This window comes from Seriola lalandi, unplaced genomic scaffold, assembly GCF_002814215.2.
Source record: "Seriola lalandi dorsalis isolate HSWRI2012SDOR001 ecotype SW California unplaced genomic scaffold, Sedor1 jcf7180002054337, whole genome shotgun sequence".
Lineage (NCBI taxonomy): Eukaryota > Metazoa > Chordata > Actinopteri > Carangiformes > Carangidae > Seriola > Seriola lalandi.
In genome coordinates this window covers 112,497-133,553 of record NW_019524890.1, presented here as the reverse complement: position 1 = coordinate 133,553, position 21,057 = coordinate 112,497, and the positions used below count along the sequence as shown (strand labels likewise).

Below are 21,057 nucleotides of genomic sequence, written 5' to 3'. Positions count from 1 at the left end.
GAAAGCATGCAAGAGGGTGGGAGGGGAAGTGCAGATGGCTACTTAACTGAGGGTGAACTGCTGTGTGATTGTGGTCTGCCACTGTCGCACTTGCCGTTCTGCTGGTAGAAATGAAGGATTCAGCAATTCTGTGTCAAAGAAGATCTGCTGGTTAGATTGAGGTACAGCAAGACATTCAGTGATTCACCTGGGGAAAGTTACCATCATGGATCGTCTGTGTGGATTTAATTGGTCTTGAAAGATGATATCTACAGGTTGCTCTTGATTATATTTTTTCCTGTAAGGTAAGGTAAGGTTTACAATTTGATATATATTTCTGTAATTCTATGCATTTAGTCTTTAATTTGTGGAGACTCTGATTAAATAATGCATGGTAATACATGTTATACTACATGAAACTTACCTTTGGTCTACGTATGTAAAAAAGATCTTAGTACTTCCAGATAAATTACTGAACTTCAGCTTGTTTCAGTACTCAGTACTCATCTGAATTCTTTGATGAGAAGTCAACTTAAAAACTTCAAAAGCAGGATGTCTTTTTTTTTTTTTTTTTTTTATCCAGGCCACAGACCATTTAGCGAGGCGAGAAAAGATATTGCTGCAGGCTATTACTATGACTGGCCTGGAAAATGGGCTTGACCCCATCTAGCCTCTCAACCTTTCTTTAGCCTGGACAGTTAACTAATAAATTACTGACTATTAAGAGTGCACATACAGTGGCTGTCTGTAAAAAGGGGCAGTGGTCCTCAGAAGTGTATCGGAATGGGCTTCTTAACAATATTTGGGTGTTGTACAACAAATATATTTAAGCCAGATATTCCTGTTCATATTTCTTTTTAAATTAAATATTAAATAACTCATCAGAAATGACGGAACATGAAAAATGATATTTTAACGGGAAGCATAATGCTCTAAGTTAATTTCAGATTGCCTGATTCCATTCAGCTGATAGCTCAACATTTTAATTTCAAATTCAGAGTAGAAAACATTCGCTCCTCATTGGCTTGATTGCACTATTCTTCCTACCAAACTCTTATCAGGCTGACACACACCTACAGTGCTCAAATGCTTATTGGAGACCTCCAGTGCAGGGGTGGGTTAATGTAGTTAGCAGCTATTCACTCTCCGGAATAACTTACTTAATGGAATAGGGAATCGTCTCCCAAAATTCAAACTCAGGCAAATTGCAGTTATGTAATCTTATTATGTTATAAAAGTAAATTGACAAAACAATTGTCGCCAATTCAGACTTTGGGGAAAAATTATACATAATCATCTTGTATTGTGTGGTTGGGGTTAGCTTTTTTAATTAAGCCTGTAATTAAAGCTTTTATGGAAGTTTGAAAAAAACATCTTAAGGACACCTTGCCAAGTCTATTGCCCCATATTTAGTTACAGAGAAATAGCAGTTAAAGAAACAAGAGAGATAAACATTTTACTTGATATATTTGATGTTTTTAAAGTTAATATTGAGTAGTCGACTCGGTTAAAATGTGAATAAGTTTCAAAATAATTTCTTATTCTCTACTAATGACAAATCTTACTGTGTCTAGGTTAAAGTCTTTTATGCAGGTTGCGTTTCAAGCAGCATTATTCTAACCTGTCTATGTCTGATCTTTAGGGGCAGTCAGCAGGAATTGATATCACTGAGCTGTGTCTACTACTTAGTATGATTAAATGGAGGGAGCAGAAGAGCCATATCTATATAACAAGACTATGTTTATCGTACATATGCAGACTACATACTGGATTATGAAATGCCATCAGATAGATTGATGCTGTGTTTTTATGTTGTGCTATCCAATAATCCCTGTCGTGTTTACACTGTAGGCAATGGGTCAGAGCTATCGTGCCCTGCAGCTGGTGTGGGTCTGAAAGAATGACATGGCTTTAGAGGAGAGAATTGACCTGTCATCTAATTACCGTGCTGTCTTTCCAAGGCATCCTAATTACAGATATCTAAGCAGCTGCATGGTGTTCATTCTGCAAGTTGCCACTCTGACTCAGAGGAGGTTAGCGAAAGCAATACTGTCGATCACACGTCTGCACTGTACAGAGAAGTGTTGTCTCTCACAGTAGCCTCAAGTAGAAGTGTAGAAGTGTAGGTGCTAAAATGTATTAAACCTTCTTTTTTGTCAGCAAGGAAATCAGCAGTCTTAACCATTTGTAAAGCAAATACATATGGTACATGTGTATAGGTTTTTTTTGACTGTTAAAACAAAACTACATACCAGAGTGTCAGAAGTTAGAATTCCTGCTTTTCTCTCTGCACTGTTTAGTCTGCTGGTCATAGAAAAAGTTTAGTGAGAATAACAAACAAAATATTTATTCTATTTTCTGAGTCCTTATTCTACTTACATGGGTTTAATTCAAATCAGAAATATGAATTTGATAAGTGAGCAAATGCAATTCTCTTCTTGGGTTGCTAAGACTGAAAATTATTTTTAGGTGCTTTGTTGTCTGATACCTTTCCTCTGCTTTTGATCATTGAATGCAGCTGTCCAGATGATTGCCAGGAGGAAATATTAGGTGGCATTTCTTATTGGTTATTGGTAGTTTAATGATTATGTTGCTGTTTTACAACAGAGACATAGCAAAATGAAGGCAGAGCAGAACAACCAACCAAATTAGCTACAAATGAGATTTATATAGTTAATTTAGTTGACAGCCAAAAAATACAGAGTAACGCTTAGAGTTTTCACTTCTTTGTTGACAAAATAACTTAACTGTCGAGTTTTCTCTTGTCAGTCATGGTGCCGGGACTCGGTCATTTGGTGTTTATCCTGGCTTATGCTTACACCACTGTAAGGAGGAGTTACTGAGGCAGTGGTTTGTCCATGTGTGGGAACAACTGATCAAGAGTGCCATTTATCAGGGATGTTCCCCAGAGGACACCTCAGTGGACAGGATGAACCCTACAAATCAGAGCTACTTCCACTCTCGCCCAAGAGGCGAGACCTGCAGAAGAAGAGATCACAGAGCCCCAAAGTGGGGCAAAGCCTGCGCAGAACGCTGCAGAAGTGCCTGCAGGGGCCAGAGGATAACTCTATTCATGACCTCTCATCAGGGGACACTACCTGCAACAAAGCTGACCTCACCCTGTCTGGGGAAAACAAAAGTTCTGACTGCCCAGATGTCATTGGGGTTTTTGAGGATACATTACCCAGGCTTATTGAAAGGACCAAAAATGAAGAAGAGAAGGAGGAGAGGGAGGATGAGGAGGCAGAGCAAGGTGCAAGCAACATAGTGGAACATATCCTGAAAGAGCTAAAAGGCATCAACAAGATCCAGGAGGAAATTTCTGACCTGAGGCTGTATCTAACGTCTGTGCGAGGCTCGGTGGATGAAGTATCTTGCTGTGTCGATGCAGTGCTCAGTGAAATAGGCGAGCTATACTCTGGGGCTTCAGCTGCCCCTCATCCTAGTCCCGTTTCTCAAACACCCCGCGTCAGACGAGGAAGCCTGGGTAGACAGAACGCCATCACATCTCTTCATTGTAGAGACACTAGTCCAGTGTTGGATCGCAAAGATTGCCCAAAAGATGTCGGACCTATACCAACTCACAGATCACCTAAACAATGGCACATTGATAAAGTCACTCTCAGTCAGTCAGACCAGCAAACAGACGAAGCGAACCAAGAGCATCATCATGGCCGTGACTACCAAAGCACCAGCTCTTTGTCATCTTGTCACAGTCCCAACTGTCTAGAGGCAGGCTTTCTTTCTGGTGACACAGAGTACGACAGGTGGCCTTCTGCTGATATTCAGCACAGTGTTAGTGCAGAAGGAGGTTGGAGTGAGGAGGACATCTGCTCATGTGCAAACAGTAGAGAAGAGCTAGACACTTGTCTAGCTGTTTGGGACAGGTGTGCAACAGAGGAGACACAAAGCAGCACACCGGGTCAGTCTTCACACAACAGCTCTGAACATCTCTCATTGTTGTTTGGACACCATTACAACTCTCCTTCCAGCTCTTCTAGTATAATGGACTGGAGGCCCCCCAGACTACAAACTGAGGAAGAAAACCTTAACTGCAACTGTGCTGCTAATTGTCCATACTCACGTAGCTCCGGTTACCACACCGTGGATGTCTGTGCAAATGAAATGGATAGTGGGCCCTCCAGGAGCCTGAGTTGCTCCACCATGCTGTTGACAGACTGTGATGATGGTTACCTGGAGCCACATTCACCATGCGATGATTGTCCATCCTCTGGAGACACTCTCAATCTGGGGTCTGCCGAGAGTTTGGACAGGGAGTGGACAGATCCGAGCATCTCCAGGGATGAAGCAGGAGAATCCTTGTCACAAGAGTCTTCTGAGATAGATTCTGAGGGTACACCCAAGACCCCTAATGTAGGTTTTGATGTAACAACTTTTAGCAAGGCCGTACTCACTTTCAGGTCAGCTTTGAAAGGGGCTTTAAAAAAGTTGGAAGGATCAAACCCCGAAGATCTGATAGATGACAGTGGGTCTGAGGTATCTCCGCCCCCTGTTAGGCAAGCCAGTGAACCAAAGGAGGAGCAGAGCAGTACAGAGGGAGGCACGAGTCTGACTGAGAATCATGCCAGATTTGGTAGTCCAAAAGAGGACAGTGAGGTCTCAGTCTATGTGGATTGTGGTGAGACTCCTGAGACCCCATCATGCGATCTTCAAGCATCTCCCCGAGAAGCAAGCCACTCTCCCTGCACCCCCACTGAGTATCACTCTGTAGAAATTTCACAGGGCAAAGGAGAATGTTCGACGGATGGGGAACTGTCGAACCTTGACCTAACGCCAGACCGTTGTCCAGCAACGCAGGGCGAGAGTCCACTGGGTCCAGTGTTTAGCACAGATGAGGTGAGGTTAAGTCCAATTAGTGAAAACCACGTTCTTGACGAGGTCAATCAAGAAAAGCCTACCGATGCCAGTCACAGAGAGCGTATCGCAAATTTCCAGCGCATTCTGAGGGAAAAGAGGCAAACCCGTCATAGACTGTCCAAATCTGCTCAGGGGTCCCAGGGGTCCCATGGCTCTCAGGGGTCTCAGGGATCTCAATCTCAAGATGAGTTCATCATAGGTATTTTGAGGATATTTTCTCTGACTTTAATCACTTGCAAGCCCAGCAAAAAAATCATTAAATCATGAAAACATTTAAATTATGTAACAATCTAATTACATCGATGTATACCGCATTAAGATATGTAGAATTATACAGTTATTATTCATAAACAATGTTATACAAATGTGCTCAAATTAGTTTGCTCAACAACAGCATCTCCACACAATTTCTAATACTTCTGTGATTTTTTTTATTCTTTGCAGAGTGTGGGAGAGAAGATAATCAGGTTACTCATTTAACATTGGCTCCACATTTAAGCTCCAGTTCTTTTTTTTCTGTTGATGTTAATTGTCGTCATATAATTATGTTAATTTTTTTACCACATTATTTGTTTTGCTTGTCTTTGTCAAAAAAGTTCAATGAGTTTAATTGAAAATCATTACTTAAAATGTGGGAATACTTGTGCACACAGCAAGCACAAGCATAATAATAGTTATTATTATCATTTGGGTATATATGTAATATTTATGGAAATTTTCATCTTGTTATTCTCTAAAAGAGATTTGTTTCATCACTTCAGTTATTCTGAATGATAAATAGTTTATCATTGGTTTGATTCATGTTGTAGCATTAGAGCATGATTCCCCAGTTCTCTTTCTAGTGTTAGTTAATCTCCTTTGTTTTCCCCAGAATTTTTTTAAAGGCCATCAGAAACTTAGACTGGGAAAAAGATCTCTAGGGGGATCTTTGCTCTCAACTGTTGTCATCAGACACGGATGAAAGACTATCTTTGAGGAATAAGTAAAAGGCCTTGTGGACATGTATAGTCTGATGGGCACAATCTTTGTGGTTTTCTGAAACCCTTGCAAAGACTTGCTTTTAACTACTTCTAAGTTATCCCGGGTTTCTCTGAGAACAGTCTGCAGCCAAAAAAGCTGATGGTTTTTGCATCTTGACCTGTGAAGTACAACTTACTTACTCTGTGGTTTGCATTGCAGTTCACATAACATCTCATACAATTCAAGAGTTCAGCATATTTATATGAGATTGTGTTTTAAAGGTTTTACCACTTACTTTGCATGTTCTGTAACATCAGAGAGGTGAAACTCAACCAAATGTAACATTCCATTATCTGTTTTTCTCTCATATATACTGCTATGTGTTTGCCTTTGTAAGCTGTCCTCTTAAATTCTTACATCTGAAATCTTGTAGGTTCGAGATGAAGAACCCAATGTTAGACAGGCCTGGGTCAAACCAGGGTAAGTTAACATATACATTTGGTTTTCTTTAACACTATTTTGAGTGTTACTTTGTGAATCTTTAATAAATAACTGGAAACCCAGGAATAAGTATTTTGACACTAACATAGTATACTAATAGTTATTGTATATGTAGCCTTTATGTTATCCTTTTACACTATTTTTGTCAATACATAGTGGCGGATCTGGTCTGTATGGAATTGACAGCATGCCAGACCTGCGTAAAAAGAAGCCCATTCCCTTGGTCAGCGATGTGGTCAGTACTCACCTCAACATTCCTTCACTATATATACTGTATGTCATATGTCAAACTGTTTGTTATTTTCTTTTCTTTGTGAGCGCATGTGTCTTTCTATTTGTGAGACCACCACATAAGTTGCTGTTATTCTTTGACCGTTGAATTTGGGATGAGATTGTTATCAACAAATGGAGACAGATATGAAATCATACTGCTAATTTCTCTCTCCCTCCTCTCTTAAACCTGAAACTATTCCCCCACAACTCTCTTGAATGCATTCACTCTCCTTGGTCAGGCTATGGTAAGTTAATAGAACCCAGTTGCCACTCCCTTTACTCCTACAGTACAAAATATCAAGTAGGACAGATAAAAACAGACGTGTACGTCTGTAGCATGTTGATCTCTTTGATCGCAGACCTCTTGTTTAATACAAATTAACACATTTGCATGCATCCTCTTGGTCATGGGTAGTTTTTCTCCCTACTTGATATTATCATTGAGATAGATAATCACGAAATCCTTCCCCCCACCTTTTGGTTTGTATTTTTCAATGCCTGCTGTGCCGTGGCAATCACAGAAGCACATGGGGTAGAAGAATACACTACTAACCCTCCACAAAAATCTTTAGCGTATGGTTATTGCTTTATAGTGTTTGCATTGGTTTGACTTTGTCCTTTTTAGTAATCTCCTCTTCACTAGTTGCGTGAAACTAATAATACTCACATGGGCTTTCTGATCATCTGGAAATAATTCACCAATTTTACATATATGTATATATATACACACATATACACGTGTGTGTGTGTGTGTGTGTGTGTGTATGTGCATATGTGTATATACTATATATTAACCCTACTCACCACCCTTATAACCACCTTGGCCACCTTTTTTAACCTTCATAGTCATAGTAATATTTGGGGGGTGTGCTTTGTTGTGGGCTGCTTATGTATATGTTAAATGCTAAGGTAACTAAATTTCCCTTTTGTCACCTGTTGTTCAGTCCCTCGTCCAAGCCAGGAAGGCGGGGATCGCATCTGCTATGGCTGCACGGTCCTCAATCAAGGATGAGGAGCTGGTCAGTATATACTGATGCTGTCAGTTTGGTCATCAGTATGGTGTCCACATGTCTCTGCATTAAAAACAAAAACATGCTCTCGCTCCTGCAGAAAAACCATGTGTACAAGAAGACCCTGCAGGCTCTCATCTATCCCATATCGTGCACTACACCGCATAACTTTGAAGTGTGGACCGCCACCACGCCCACATACTGCTATGAGTGTGAGGGGCTGCTGTGGGGGATTGCCCGCCAAGGCATGCGTTGCTCCGAGTGTGGCGTCAAGTGCCACGAGAAGTGCCAAGAGCTGCTGAATGCTGACTGTCTACAGCGTGAGTAATGATCAGACAACGTTTAAGGGATGTGCTCATAATAAAATTGACTATTACTAATGCTGTGTTGACTGGGAAGGCACAGAAGATCATGAATAGTTTGTTGAATGTAGATGATTTGGAGCAGTTCCACCACATTATTGTCAAAACAACCGTTTTTACCATACTTCCTCACACTGACAAGCTTTAACTTGTCGTGTCCACTGCTACCACTGATGACTTTTCAACTGATTTTGAATCTGTATACATTTTTTGTTAAATGCTTAGGTGCTGCGGAGAAGAGCTCCAAGCATGGAGCTGAAGACAGGACTCAGAATATCATCATGGCCATGAAGGACAGGATGAAGATCAGGGAAAGGAACAAACCAGAAATCTTTGAACTTATCAGGGAAGTGTTTGTCATCAGCAAAGCCATCCACGCTCAGCAGATGAAGACCATCAAACAGAGCGTGCTGGACGGCACCTCAAAGTGGTCAGCCAAGATCACCATCACAGGTAACCCACAGATCAAAGAGTGGCAAGGATTGGATCAGTTCAACCAAAACTTAAGCAGCTGAGCATCAATCATAGCAGGACAACTTGTGATTTTATTTTGGTATTGCTAATATTTGCTCCTCATGTCTTTGTTTTTCCACCATCGGGGTAGTCGTTTGTGCCCAAGGACTTCAGGCGAAAGACAAGACAGGATCCAGTGATCCATATGTCACTGTTCAGGTGGGCAAGACCAAGAAGAGAACCAAGACCATTTATGGCAACCTCAATCCGGTGTGGGAGGAGAAGTTCCACTTGTGAGTCACCAATATTTCATGGTTGTAAAATGTGTGTGTAAATGTAACAACTTTCTTGTGCAAGGTTCTTTCTAATGTATGAGTGTCTATGTGCCATGTCTTCATTCTTCTTCTTCATTCACAGTGCACAAACTCTATTATTTTCTATGAAACTGTACTCTGTGTTATATTTTTCTTTTACTTCTTTTCCTTTTTTTCCTTTTTTTTTTTTTTTTTTTTTTTTTTTTTTTTTTTTTTTTTTTTTTTTTTTTTTTTTTTTTTCATTTCCTGCTTTTCATTAGCGAGTGCCACAATTCCTCCGACCGAATCAAAGTGCGTGTGTGGGACGAGGATGATGACATCAAGTCGAGGGTGAAGCAGCGCCTCAAGAGGGAATCTGATGATTTCCTCGGTCAGAGTATTATTGAAGTTCGAACACTAAGTGGAGAAATGGACGTCTGGTACAACCTGGGTCAGTACGATGTCTCGCCTCTTGTTTATTCTGTGAAGTATACTGTGCGTGATGAGAGAAATGAAACCTGGTCTGTTTTATTGGTATATTTTGAAATGATGAACTTCTAACCGTCTGTAGACAGTGCTACAATTTTAACTCTTGTAGCACCTGCTGGCAGTGATTGTTATAGCTGCATTTTCTCTCGGAGGTGTACTGGTGAGAAATGCTGTAAAACACCTGGCACCCTCAAGAAGAGATTACACTATAAAGATATTCTGTCCTATCCTCATTTGCCCTGTCTGTTTTACTTAGTTCCGCCTCAGGCTTCTTTCTCCCTGCCCTGCAAAGGAATCATGTACAACAACCGTATTTCATTAGCTGGTTACATTACTTTTCTTAATGAAGGATTGATCTCCTTCTGATGAGGCGTACAGTCTCACCACATCTGTATGTCTCTGTTTGCTGCTAAGAGTTCTGTTTTCTGTAAGTCTTGTCAGTGGTTTGTTTGAACCTCATTACCCACGTCTGCTTTGCCTGCAGCAGCATTTTTTTTTTTTTTTTTTTATATAGACACGGAGCGGCCCCAAGGCCCAGACTGGCATGCATGACAATACTAGCTTTCCCTGGCAAGCTTATTCTGTGAAAGTCCCATTGTGCCCGCGGACAGTTGTGCTCATTTCAGGAAAAAAACTAAACTTGTTTCATGATAATCCCCAGTACCATTCCCTGGTGTATGAAGATATTTTCATTAGGATGAGGCCTAAATACTGTTGCTGTAAGTGCTGGCTGTACAGCATGAATAAAGGTAGCTTGGATGCCTGTCTTCCTGATCTCAGCATTTTTATTACACTGACAAACTACATTCTTCCTTTAAATTGTATTTCCTACTTACTGGCTCTGTATCTGTCCCTGTTTCTTGTTTCTACAATCTCCTGTGTTGTCAAACAGTTTTCATCCAGACAGTTTGCTCATAAACGCTCCCCAGAAGATAATTGATAAATTTACCCACCCCAGGCACCATGTCATACTGCTTTGATCTCTAGCCTTTAAAAACACACCCATGGTGTATGTAAGCGCCAGGCATTCGGTTGCTAAGCGCAAAGCATCTCTTGTTTCTGCTTGATTACAGTGCCGAAATTGACCTCACTGTGGCAGTAATAAATCTTCCACTGGAACAGTATGGTGCTGAATATAAATGCTTCTATAAATCTGCTGTGTGTGTTAGGTTTTTTTTTTTTTTTTTTTAACTGAGAGATATGAAGACCTCAATCTAATATCCTTGATCTCTGATAATCACATTAACAAAATATTCCTTTGGTTAGGAGTCATTAGGAATTAGAATTCAAAGCAAAATTAATTATCAGTCATGTAATACACCCCATGCATTTTCTCTTTTCTATCTCTATTCTTTTCTCCTCCAAAGCAGCCCTCCCATGCCCTCCTTACTCTCCCCCATTTCTCCTCCTGATGTGTGATTATCAAGTAGCAGCACTCCAGTCGGAAATCGACCGCTCCACGGACATGTACAAATTACCCCTAATGATGTGCCTGTCAGGGCAAATAGCAGGGGTGAGCCGCCAAGCACTCCACCTCCAGAGAAGCTCCAGCTCAAGTGTCTTGGGTGATCAGGCGCAGATCCATACAGCCCACTGCCATTGTCTCCCTCACTATCAGCTGGAGGACTTCTATTAGCGTTGCCTGCTCTGCACTACCATCAAACTGTAGAAACAGAACCCCCTACAATAGAGCTGCCACGTTAATAGTCTGTAATTAGTGTTGTGTGAACAGACCTGGTTTCATGTGTCTCCGTGTCACAGGACTGGATTGGAGTTATGAATCAAGAACGTGCAGATACGTGAGTGTTTGTGTGGCTGTGTAATTACAGAGAAGAGGACAGACAAGTCAGCCGTGTCGGGTGCCATTCGCCTCCAAATCAACGTGGAGATCAAGGGAGAGGAGAAAGTGGCTCCATATCATGTGCAGTACACATGTTTGCATGAGGTATTGGATTCTACAGAAACCACTGCTTGCATTAATAACCTAAACACACAGGATATTACATAGGTTCAGCATACTAAACATTTGTTATTAACTTTATTTGTCATAAAGTACCAGCTAAACAGCATATCTAAATTGTCAATTACCTGTTATTATTCTCTAAAATTATTAAGCAGAGATTGTGCATTAGTATCATCTCACTAAAAACATTTCTAAAGATACCACTCTTCTAAGTACTTTAAGGTGTTTACTTTTGATTGACGCTACTAGTGACTCGCTATCAGAAAGTGACCTGGCAGTCCTGCCTGGCCGGAGCTAGCTGGTTAGCATGCTAACTTCAGTGCAAGAAAGGAAGTGATAGAAAAAGAGGGTTGCTTTCCACCGCTGGAGACAGCTCTCGGCGAGTAAAGGAGTTAAGTAGAGCCATAGTTACGATTGGACTTCAAGTCCGTGTGAGTTTTACTGTGTAACAGGAGTATTTTTTACTGGGCTTTTAACAAAAAACCTGCGCATAGCACTCTATTTAGAAACAATTATAAACTTCAAAACCTATCTAAATCAAATTTTGAATTGGCCTCACAGTAAAACAGTCAGTCCTACAATCAGAAAGGCTTAAAGGTTTTAACCCCTCATTGTCTTCACCGCACACATCCTGTTAAAGCACTGTCACTTATCATCTTTCCCGTTACAGCCTATTCAAATGACATTAACACAATGTTTCTGTCCACTACAGAACCTGTTTCACCATTCCACTGATATGCTTGGCCAAGGTGTGGTGAAAATCCCAGAGGCTCGTGGAGATGACGCGTGGAAAGTCTACTACGACGATGTGGCGCAGGAAATAGTGGACGAGTTCGCCATGCGTTACGGGATTGAGTCAATCTACCAGGCCATGACGTGAGTCTGAGATATCACAGTGAACATAAACACCGTCTCCTTTACCTCTCTCTCTACCTGTCCATGTGTTTGTCACCTCTTCATCTCCCCTGTTCTTTGCCCTCCCTTCTTGTCTTTTCTTCTCAAACCAAAGTGCCTCTCAGTGCCATTGTCATTCCCTGTTGGCCTCCGAATGAAGGAAAGTCAATTATAAATGGGCTGAGGATGGATTTGTCTCCATGAAATGTCATGCTCCATACAGATGCCTGTTAGCTGGGCCCATCATTCACAGAAAGCACACTCCAATGGGCCATCCTTCAGCCTAAACGTGCCAGCTAGCTGATGGGCAGATGAAATGACCGTTCCTAAAAGGGATCATTAGGTGAAAACAAGACCCTTGAGAGGACACAGGTTGACCAAATAAAGGCACAGCTATTCGCACTGTATGCCCACGATGCCTTGAGAGTACCTTTTCTTCATGGCAGTGAAATATCTCTGGCAGTGTGAGCAGGTATAAACGGGAGAAACCCGAGACCCGCTGCCCAGGTCTTCACCGAGCTCTCTTTGTGCATATCTTTCCAGGCACTTTGCATGTCTGTCGTCTAAGTACATGTGTCCCGGGGTTCCTGCAGTGATGAGCACCCTGCTGGCCAATATCAATGCATTCTACGCCCACACAACCGCCTCCACCAATGTGTCCGCCTCTGACCGCTTTGCTGCCTCCAATTTCGGGGTTTGTATTACTGTAGCACACACACACAAACACACACACTGCCTTAGTCTTTCTCCTTGCATTTTTTTTATCTGTATCTGTCTTTTTCCTTTTCTCTCATCATTCATTTTTTTTCTTTTCCACCCCATACAGAAAGAACGTTTTGTCAAGCTCTTAGACCAGTTACACAACTCCCTTCGTATTGACCTCTCGACATACAGGGTAAGATTTTAATTGTGCTAAATAAATATCACTGACATTAATGCAGTTCTCGCACATTGCTGCCTTGTCATTAAAATATTGCTTCAGCAATGTTGATAATGATGTTTTATTTATTATTACCTGATATGCAAAATTGAATGTTATTCATGTCTTATCAGCAGTGTGAAGCATAGGGTCTCCATGGTGTCCTCATTGATATGTACTACATGTCAGTAATGATTAGCATTACTTGTTAATTAAATGAAATACTTTTTCTCTATAGAACCACTTCCCTGCCAGCAGCAAGGATCGCCTGCAGGATTTAAAATCCACTGTGGATCTTCTAACCAGCATCACCTTTTTCAGGATGAAGGTAGCTAGCAGTGTTAATGTAACACATTAACAGTGTTTTTTAATGTGCTGTGCCTTTAATTTAACTGTAGTGGTTTTCTATGTAATCTCACTAAGGGGTTTATCCTTTCACTTTTAAATGGGTCATTCTGCCACAGCTCGGCTCTGAAGTCACCACCTGATAATTACACATTATTCCTGCACTGTGCAAGTTGATAAAGTGTCAGTGATTGTTTCCAGTCATTCGCTGCCAGTGTTGCTATCTCCATCTGGTGTTCAGGTCCAGGAGTTACAGTCTCCGCCCAGAGCCAGCCAGGTCGTGAGGGACTGTGTCAAGGCCTGTCTCAACTCGACGTATGACTACATCTTCAACAACTGCCACGAGCTGTACAACAGACAGTACCAGCCTGTGGACACAGTGAGTCACACACTTAAGAATCCAGCTGCATGATGTGCATCAGTGTGGTCCTCTAGCAACAGACACATAAAAGTGCTACAAGACTAGATAAACAGTATACTATCTCTCCTTCGAGGCAACTCGGCGTGATAATGACATGTGTATGAACTGCTGCACAAACACCTGCCTCGGGCCTGACTGGCAGGAATTACAGTGATCACTAAAGCAGACATAAAAATCCATTACACTGATTGTATTTAGCTTGTAGCAAGTCTCTGTTTAGTGACAGACTGTGTGTTTGTTTTCTAATCCAGAACAAGGAGGAGCTCCCTCTGGAGGAGCAGGGCCCGAGCATCAAGAACTTGGACTTCTGGCCCAAACTCATCATGCTCATCGTCTCTATCATTGAAGAGGACAGAAACTCCTACACACCCGTGCTCAACCAGTTAGTAGTTGCCATGCATTCACTAAATCTTGACTCTATTAAAAATAGCAGGAGGAGTTTTATTTGATACTTAATATGGATGCTTCAATCATGATATTCGGGCATATTTTGTCAGAATTCATTAAGATTGATTTCATGATATGATGAAATGTCACCGTTCTCCCAGGTTCCCTCAGGAACTGAGCGTAGGGAAGGTGTCGGCAGAGGTCATGTGGACACTCTTTGCTCAGGACATGAAATACGCTATGGAAGGTAAGTCCCGGCCCCAGTCTATTATCCCACTCAAGGTCTCTTGCTTTGCTATATCATTAAGAGACAGTAAGTTATCATCATTTCTGCAGAATTGATTTGATCTCTTCAAAGGAAGCTAATTTCTCTTTAGAATGGAACTCATCCGTCATTTTTTTGTTCGGTTCTTCGTTCATTATATGCCAGAAATGCCATCATTCTGTAGCTTCTTCCACATTATGTCCCACACGGTATGTTTCTGTAGTATCCTCTAGACTATTTACAGACATTTACAGTCTGCTGCGTTGTATTTTAGACGTGTAATGTTTAAAAGAAGTCAGTGGTGAAACTGTAAATGTCCAGCAGGGAAGAGAAACTCTGCAGTAGAAACAATACAATGGCACAGAAGAAGTTAAAGATAGAAATGATAGTTGTGCAGGATTTGAAAGCTGCTGATGTCTCCCAGGAGCCCCTCTTCACTTTTTTCTTTGCTGCACTGTGCTGTACAGAAACCACCAGTCCCCTGAGGCAGTCAGCTTTTATTCCAGCCCCTGTCCTCATGATGAATCCCCTACACTGTGGTGGCCCCTTCATTTTCAATCTACATTCATTTAAAAAGTGATGGGAAATGTTTTCAGAGATGGAATGAATCCTGACAGATGTTGTATTTGAAATTGAAGAGTTGTAGTCATTTTTTAGGGGGTCACTAAATACATACTGGAGTGCCTGGTTGAATATGAGCTAATCATTATTATATGATCCAATTGCTTTCTGTGAGTGCATCTGAGGTTCATATGAGCTCCTCTACAGTTAATTATCTAGTGACATGAAATAGGTCTGTTCCGGAGCATTACATTCATGTGCTGTTCAGTATTGAGTGACCTCAGGGTAATCAGTTCAAAGTGAAACATGGGTGTAGAATCACAGTGTGTATTTTATTTTTATTTTATTTTATTAGTTATCAGTCATAGCAGGTTTGACTTCAAATGCATGATCTCGCTGAATTCATTACTCATGTATATAAAATTAAAAGTTTTTGTTGACACTTGTACTCCGTGAAGCACTTACTTTTAGAATGACACACTTCCCTGAAGTTTAGGTTCATCTTAAACGTGTGAGAGCGTCTTCTGTCTTCATGAGTTTTGCACATAAAAAAAAAATCTGTTTTTTAGAATTATAACTTCACAGTTTGAATTAGGATCAGTTTAGCAAAGACTGAGAAATTCGTCAAAGTGGCAAGTAAGCTTTGTGTAAAGACAGGAAAGGGGGGAGGAAATAGCCAAATATGACTGATCGCTTTAGTAAGGGGTTTCAGATTCTCCTCCACTCTCTGGAAACTCATCAGTAAACCTCACAGGATCTTCATGTCTTCATATCTGCAGATCACGAGAAACACAGACTGTGTAAGAGCACCGACTACATGAACCTGCACTTTAAGGTCAAGTGGCTCTACAATGAATATGTCAAGGAGCTGCCGAACGTTAAGGGTGTTGTTCCAGACTACCCATCGTAAGTGACACAGAGAAACACAGACACAGAGAAACATTACATTCACCTTCGAATAACTAAGTTTTGATTATATACTTGATTGATCCCTCACTCCGGCATTGATTATGGATATATAGCAGGTTAAACGCAGAAATATACTTTTTTTGTTTGTTTAAATTGTAACTGCTAATCTTTATTTTTACCTCATAGATGGTTCCTACAATTTGTGCTGCAGTGGTTGGATGAAAATGAAGACGTCTCTATTGAGTTCATGCATGGAGCCCTGGAGAGAGACAAAAAAGATGGAGTAAGAAAATTAAAACTGAATGTGCTTTTTGATTGTTACCTCTGCAAAGAAGGTTATGCTCTCATAGACATAAGAATAAAGTTAAAAGTGAAATTGGGATTAAAATGAGATTACTGAGGTCCATCTTTCCAGACACACATTTTTAACTGTACGCATTATGAATATTGATGAATAACCAAGTATTGTTTGTATGTCTTTATTTGTGTCTCAGTTTCAGCAGACGTCTGAGCATGCTCTGTTCTCCTGCTCCGTGGTGGACATCTTCACCCAGCTCAACCAGAGTTTTGAGATCATCAAGAAACTGGAATGTCCAGACCCCAGCGTCATGGCTCAGTACAGCCGCCGCTTCTCTAAGGTAACCACACCTCATTGGATGGTGCAGCCAAAACCTGCTCTCAAGTACATCACGTTGCAAAAGGATTTGGGCTAAGGAAACAGCACAGAGCTATTGTGTAGAACTTCTTTCATAGTTGCTGGAGATACATTTCATTATTAATAATAAATTGGTTCTTAGACATTTTCACCTTTCACTTCCAAAAGCAGCATCTCACTATGACCATTTTCCTATCTTAGAAACATGGTAACATGTTGCAACAGTGTTGTCGGGAGGGACATTTCCTTTTTTGTGAAGGGAATTTGATATTACTCATTAAATAGAAATGTTGGATTGGATATAATACTCCCCTCCTGGGGGAAAGAGGCACAGCACAGTTTTGGGTTTTGTTTTCCTGCATGCCAGATAATACTTTAAGAGACATTTGGGAATCTTTCTAACACTCAGGTGAAATGATCCTTTGGTCATGCTCCCAAAAAGTGCATTATATCCCTCTCTGTAAACACTAAACAGTTTTATTAGTTATTATTAAGTAAGTAATTGGATTTGAAACCATTTTAAATGAAACTATGTCCTTTTTTTGTTCCACACTCACTTTTACTGTCTTTTTTCCTTTTGTTTTTTACAGACAATTGCCAAAGTCCTTCTGCAGTACAGTGCCATTCTGACCAAGAGCTTTCCTTCTTATATTGACAAGGAGAAGATTGTAAGTTCTGTACTACAATAGGGCATTTAAATGTCAGTGCAGTGGTTTACTTACCTGCTGAAGATGCTACATAACACAGTATAAATTCAATCACATTTTGGAGATGCTTTTAGACTCACCTGTGGGTCTAATGTTGTTCTGTCTCTTAGGACTCCATCTTAAATTTGAATTATGTTTCAAAGTTGAAATATTCCCTCCTACATGATTGTCAACTCGCTGTGGACTGTATCTCTCTTTTCCTGTTTCCTCCTGCAGCCTTGTGTCCTGATGAATAATGTGCAGCAGTTAAGAATCCAGCTGGAGAAGATGTTTGAGTCGATGGGTGCCAAACAGGTAAGTCTGGAGAAGACAGGTGCAGATGTGAAGACAACCCATTTTAGTGCACAAGATTCCTTAATATGGAAAAGAAAAACAACATAAAATCACTAATCAACTAAACATTTCTTAGTCAACCATGAAAAGTAGAATTTCAGCGGTGCGTGGTTCTACGTCAGCTGTATTTGTGTGGCTCTTGTGTATCAGGTTGCAAGGGAGGAAGCAGAGGTATGTACAGTAGTGGTAGTTTAATGAGCATGTGAAGTAGATGACTTGTCATGCTGGATTAGGACATAGTTTTGACCCCTACCAAGGCCACAGTGGAGGTTGTTTTGTGCTGTGAATGTTATGTTACAGCCAGGTTATAAGTCCTCCTGTGCCGTCCTGCTGTCTGATGTGATGCTGTCAATGAAAGCAGATCGATACTGACAGAGGTTAGACCCTGTGCTGCCTAATAGACTATTGAGACAGAGACTTAATTTAATCACGTCCTCGTGTCCTAAGTGTAGCTACAGTTACGAGAATCAATAGCCTCTCTGTCAGCTGTGACCTCTCTCTGCTTTGAAACCCTACCACGCTTTTGCATACAGTGCTTTTATCATATTAATTGTAGCTGTAGTATAGTATATTTTTAGTGGTGGTTGATTGTTTGTAGGACTGTAGCTGTTGGACACTGTAGCTAGAGTTTCAACCAGTGTGTTCACTTTACAATTAAAGCAAGATGAAGTGGTGCAAGAAGAAGAAGAAGAGGAGGAGGCAGGAGAGGAGGAGGTAGGTTCCCATCATAGTCTGAGCAGGGCTGAAATGGGCAGATATTTGTCCATATGAAAGTACATCTTTAAATAGCTTAATGAAGCAGTGCATCGCTGTATTGATTCTTTTCTTCTTCTCCTGGCTTGGACAGCAGGTCGTAACTGAGGATAAGGAAGCAAAGGCTCTGGTGGGTACTGTGGATGGTAGGATAGAGTAGATTCCAGTAGTTGCTAGACTATAACTAACTCATATGGCATAGTGAATGTTTTGCTATTAGTTAGTCGATAATTCATATAGTGGAATATTACTTTAATACTTTAAACCAGTAGATCCTGATTCTTACGTAGCCAATCCCTCTTTAGAAAACACATTGGCTTAGCTGTTGGAGTGTCTTCCAGTCCTGTGTTCATGAAAAGAAAAAATACTTGAACAATGGTAAGAAGAGGGGCTTTGTTGCTTGTATCCTCGGCCCCATTTTATTGTGGGCCGTCCGGTTGGTGACCACACCAACACTCAGTTAAAACATAAAGTAGCTCCAGAAATACTTTGAACAGCAGTGTAAGTGGTGGAGTTTTCCTTTGGCGGCTGATTGTACTACAGTAATTGAGTTGAACTTTATTTTCTTTCTCTGTCGATAGACCTCGTTTGATTTGAACTTTTATCTTTGAAGATCATGTTTTGTGGAAGTCGTTGTTTTGCAAGTCTTTCACTGATGCATCAGATGATTAGTTAACGATGGGGTTTGGGTTGATGTGTTGAAAGGTGAAAGGCTGCAGCATGTGAGCTCCTTTTTGAGAGATCAGTTGAGTTTGTGTCTATAAGTGAGTTGCTTGTCAGTGCAATAGGAAGGCATAAGAAAGACAAACAGTGGTTTATTGATCAAGGATCAGATTACATTATTGTCTGCCGAGTTTTTTTTTTTTTTTTTTGCCACGGTTTCTCTGGGACTGAAAGAACTTTAGGAAGTACCTCCATAAATTATTTAAATTATTTTATTTCTTAACCAAAATAAAAGAAAATGTATTTGCTTGTTGACCAAACAATTTGGAGTTTATCTACATGATTATGAACTGAAGTTTGTAGAATTTTTGGAAATGATAAAGGAGCATAATCTTCCAGTTGCAGTAAAATCATGTAAAAGCACAAATGAAGCACAATAGGAATATTTTACCCCCCAAAAATTGTTGACATGGAACCTATATAAAGCCTTAAAAATGGAGAAATTGCATTTGCAATGCTATAGAATATCCAGCATTATCTACTAACAATTTAAAATAATTTATGTAGGAAGATAAGAGAACTTTATTTAGATTATTTACAGTCTATAGCTTAAATGGATCTCTGCTTTGCGGGGTATCAGTCTGTTCAGGTACAATTAATGTGTGCATTGAAATCAATATAATAAATTAATTATTTTGTTTAACAATTTTTAATTTGAATTTAAGTATATGATTTAAAGATAGCTCAATCACACCAAATCAACGAAAAATACAATAAATTTTTTTTTTTTATCACCCTTTTTTGATTTACAACTGAATCCTCATGTCTGTAGTAAACAACTAGGTGAATATCTATATGCAAACTAAGCCTTGGAGTCACAGTCATGTTCTTCTTCTCTTTTCTAGCGCAACAATAACATGCTAGCGTGGCAGGCAAGTTCACTGTATATGCATGCATGTTTTGTGATACATGCATGCATATACAAACATATACACGTCCATCTCACCACTGAATATGGTTGTGGTGTTGGCGGCTATGAGAAATAAACTTTAACATTTTGTGTTGTCTTTTCACTGCGACTCCTAGTTTGAGGAGAGTGAGGAGGAGGAGGAGGAGGAGGAGGAGATGGAGGAGAAGGAAGAAGTAGGGGAGGAAGGGGAGAAAATTGAGGTTGAGGTTTGTTGCGGTTTGAAGTGGTTTTAACCTATAACATCGTGCGTTGAGTCATTCTTCTTCACCGTTTCCTTGTTCTTCCTACATCACAGTGAGCCTCACTGATGATGTCCCACTGAAACAAGACGCCCCCGTGGTTATCATGGTGGAGTTTACTGTGTCTCGTTTTTATCGTCATCCGTGGTTGTTTTCCACCTCGAGTTATTACTTTCTTTCAGTGACATTTTCCCCAATCTTTCCTCTGAACTGATCACTCATTTCCCCTTTAACAACAGTTATTTCTGAATTTTCTGTTGGACCTTTTCTCGTTTTAAATTTCATTTTGATAGTTTGTCATTTTTATTTCTCTCTATTAAAAAATCTCGAAATTTTCCCCGCGCACAAAGATGGATACACCAGTGGAAAAGGTAGGTTACATGTATACATGGACACCAGGGTATATCTGCTGCCGCCGCACTTTGTATAATGGCACTTGATGACACCTGCAGTTACGAATGAAAATCAAATTCCAAATAGGAAATGACAGTTAACTGAGCTTGTCCTGTGTTACCCTCCACCTTTCTGTGCTGCCGTAGACTGAAAATGCATTTGAAGAGATGAAGGTGAGTGTCGGTGTACAGACTCACTCATTAGTACACCGATGCACACAAAAATACTCGAAGGCAAAAACAAAACACGTACAGCACATTATAAACAGAACACAATCCATTTCTAGCTGCCATTTTCTCCCCTGAAGCCTTCCCTTTGTGCTGCATAGCAGGAACTTCTCAGTCTCCCCTCACTAATGGTGCTACGTAACCCTGACAGCCCATGAATCAAAAGGCCATTGGATCATTGACTTAATGAGCCACACCATGGGCTTCATCCATATGGCTTAGCTAACCCCCCCCCCCCCCCCCCCCCCCCCCCCC

The 21,057-nt window shown here is 40.7% G+C and overlaps 2 protein-coding genes across 3 annotated transcripts in view; both read left to right on the top strand.

Annotated features, from left to right (window-relative positions):
- unc13bb (unc-13 homolog Bb (C. elegans)) overlaps positions 1–21,057 on the top strand; it is a 64,582-nt gene that overhangs the window by 38,572 nt on the left and 4,953 nt on the right. For both annotated transcript variants that reach the window (XM_087174310.1, XM_087174309.1), the window contains exons 11-30: positions 6,251–6,297; positions 6,475–6,553; positions 7,536–7,610; positions 7,702–7,921; positions 8,189–8,416; positions 8,568–8,709; positions 8,991–9,160; positions 11,028–11,143; positions 11,874–12,037; positions 12,599–12,749; positions 12,882–12,950; positions 13,213–13,302; positions 13,561–13,698; positions 13,992–14,122; positions 14,289–14,374; positions 15,733–15,859; positions 16,049–16,145; positions 16,357–16,500; positions 17,108–17,185; positions 17,441–17,518. In XM_087174310.1, coding sequence (XP_087030436.1) covers positions 6,251–6,297; positions 6,475–6,553; positions 7,536–7,610; positions 7,702–7,921; positions 8,189–8,416; positions 8,568–8,709; positions 8,991–9,160; positions 11,028–11,143; positions 11,874–12,037; positions 12,599–12,749; positions 12,882–12,950; positions 13,213–13,302; positions 13,561–13,698; positions 13,992–14,122; positions 14,289–14,374; positions 15,733–15,859; positions 16,049–16,145; positions 16,357–16,500; positions 17,108–17,185; positions 17,441–17,518 — 2,430 coding nt within the window. The remainder of the gene's footprint in view (positions 1–6,250; positions 6,298–6,474; positions 6,554–7,535; positions 7,611–7,701; positions 7,922–8,188; positions 8,417–8,567; positions 8,710–8,990; positions 9,161–11,027; positions 11,144–11,873; positions 12,038–12,598; positions 12,750–12,881; positions 12,951–13,212; positions 13,303–13,560; positions 13,699–13,991; positions 14,123–14,288; positions 14,375–15,732; positions 15,860–16,048; positions 16,146–16,356; positions 16,501–17,107; positions 17,186–17,440; positions 17,519–21,057) is intronic.
- Positions 2,878–5,739, top strand: LOC147819058 (uncharacterized). Its single transcript, XM_087174307.1, has 3 exons — positions 2,878–5,056; positions 5,302–5,361; positions 5,729–5,739. Exons 1-3 carry the CDS (start codon positions 2,878–2,880, stop codon positions 5,737–5,739), a joined length of 2,250 nt encoding a protein of 749 aa, XP_087030433.1.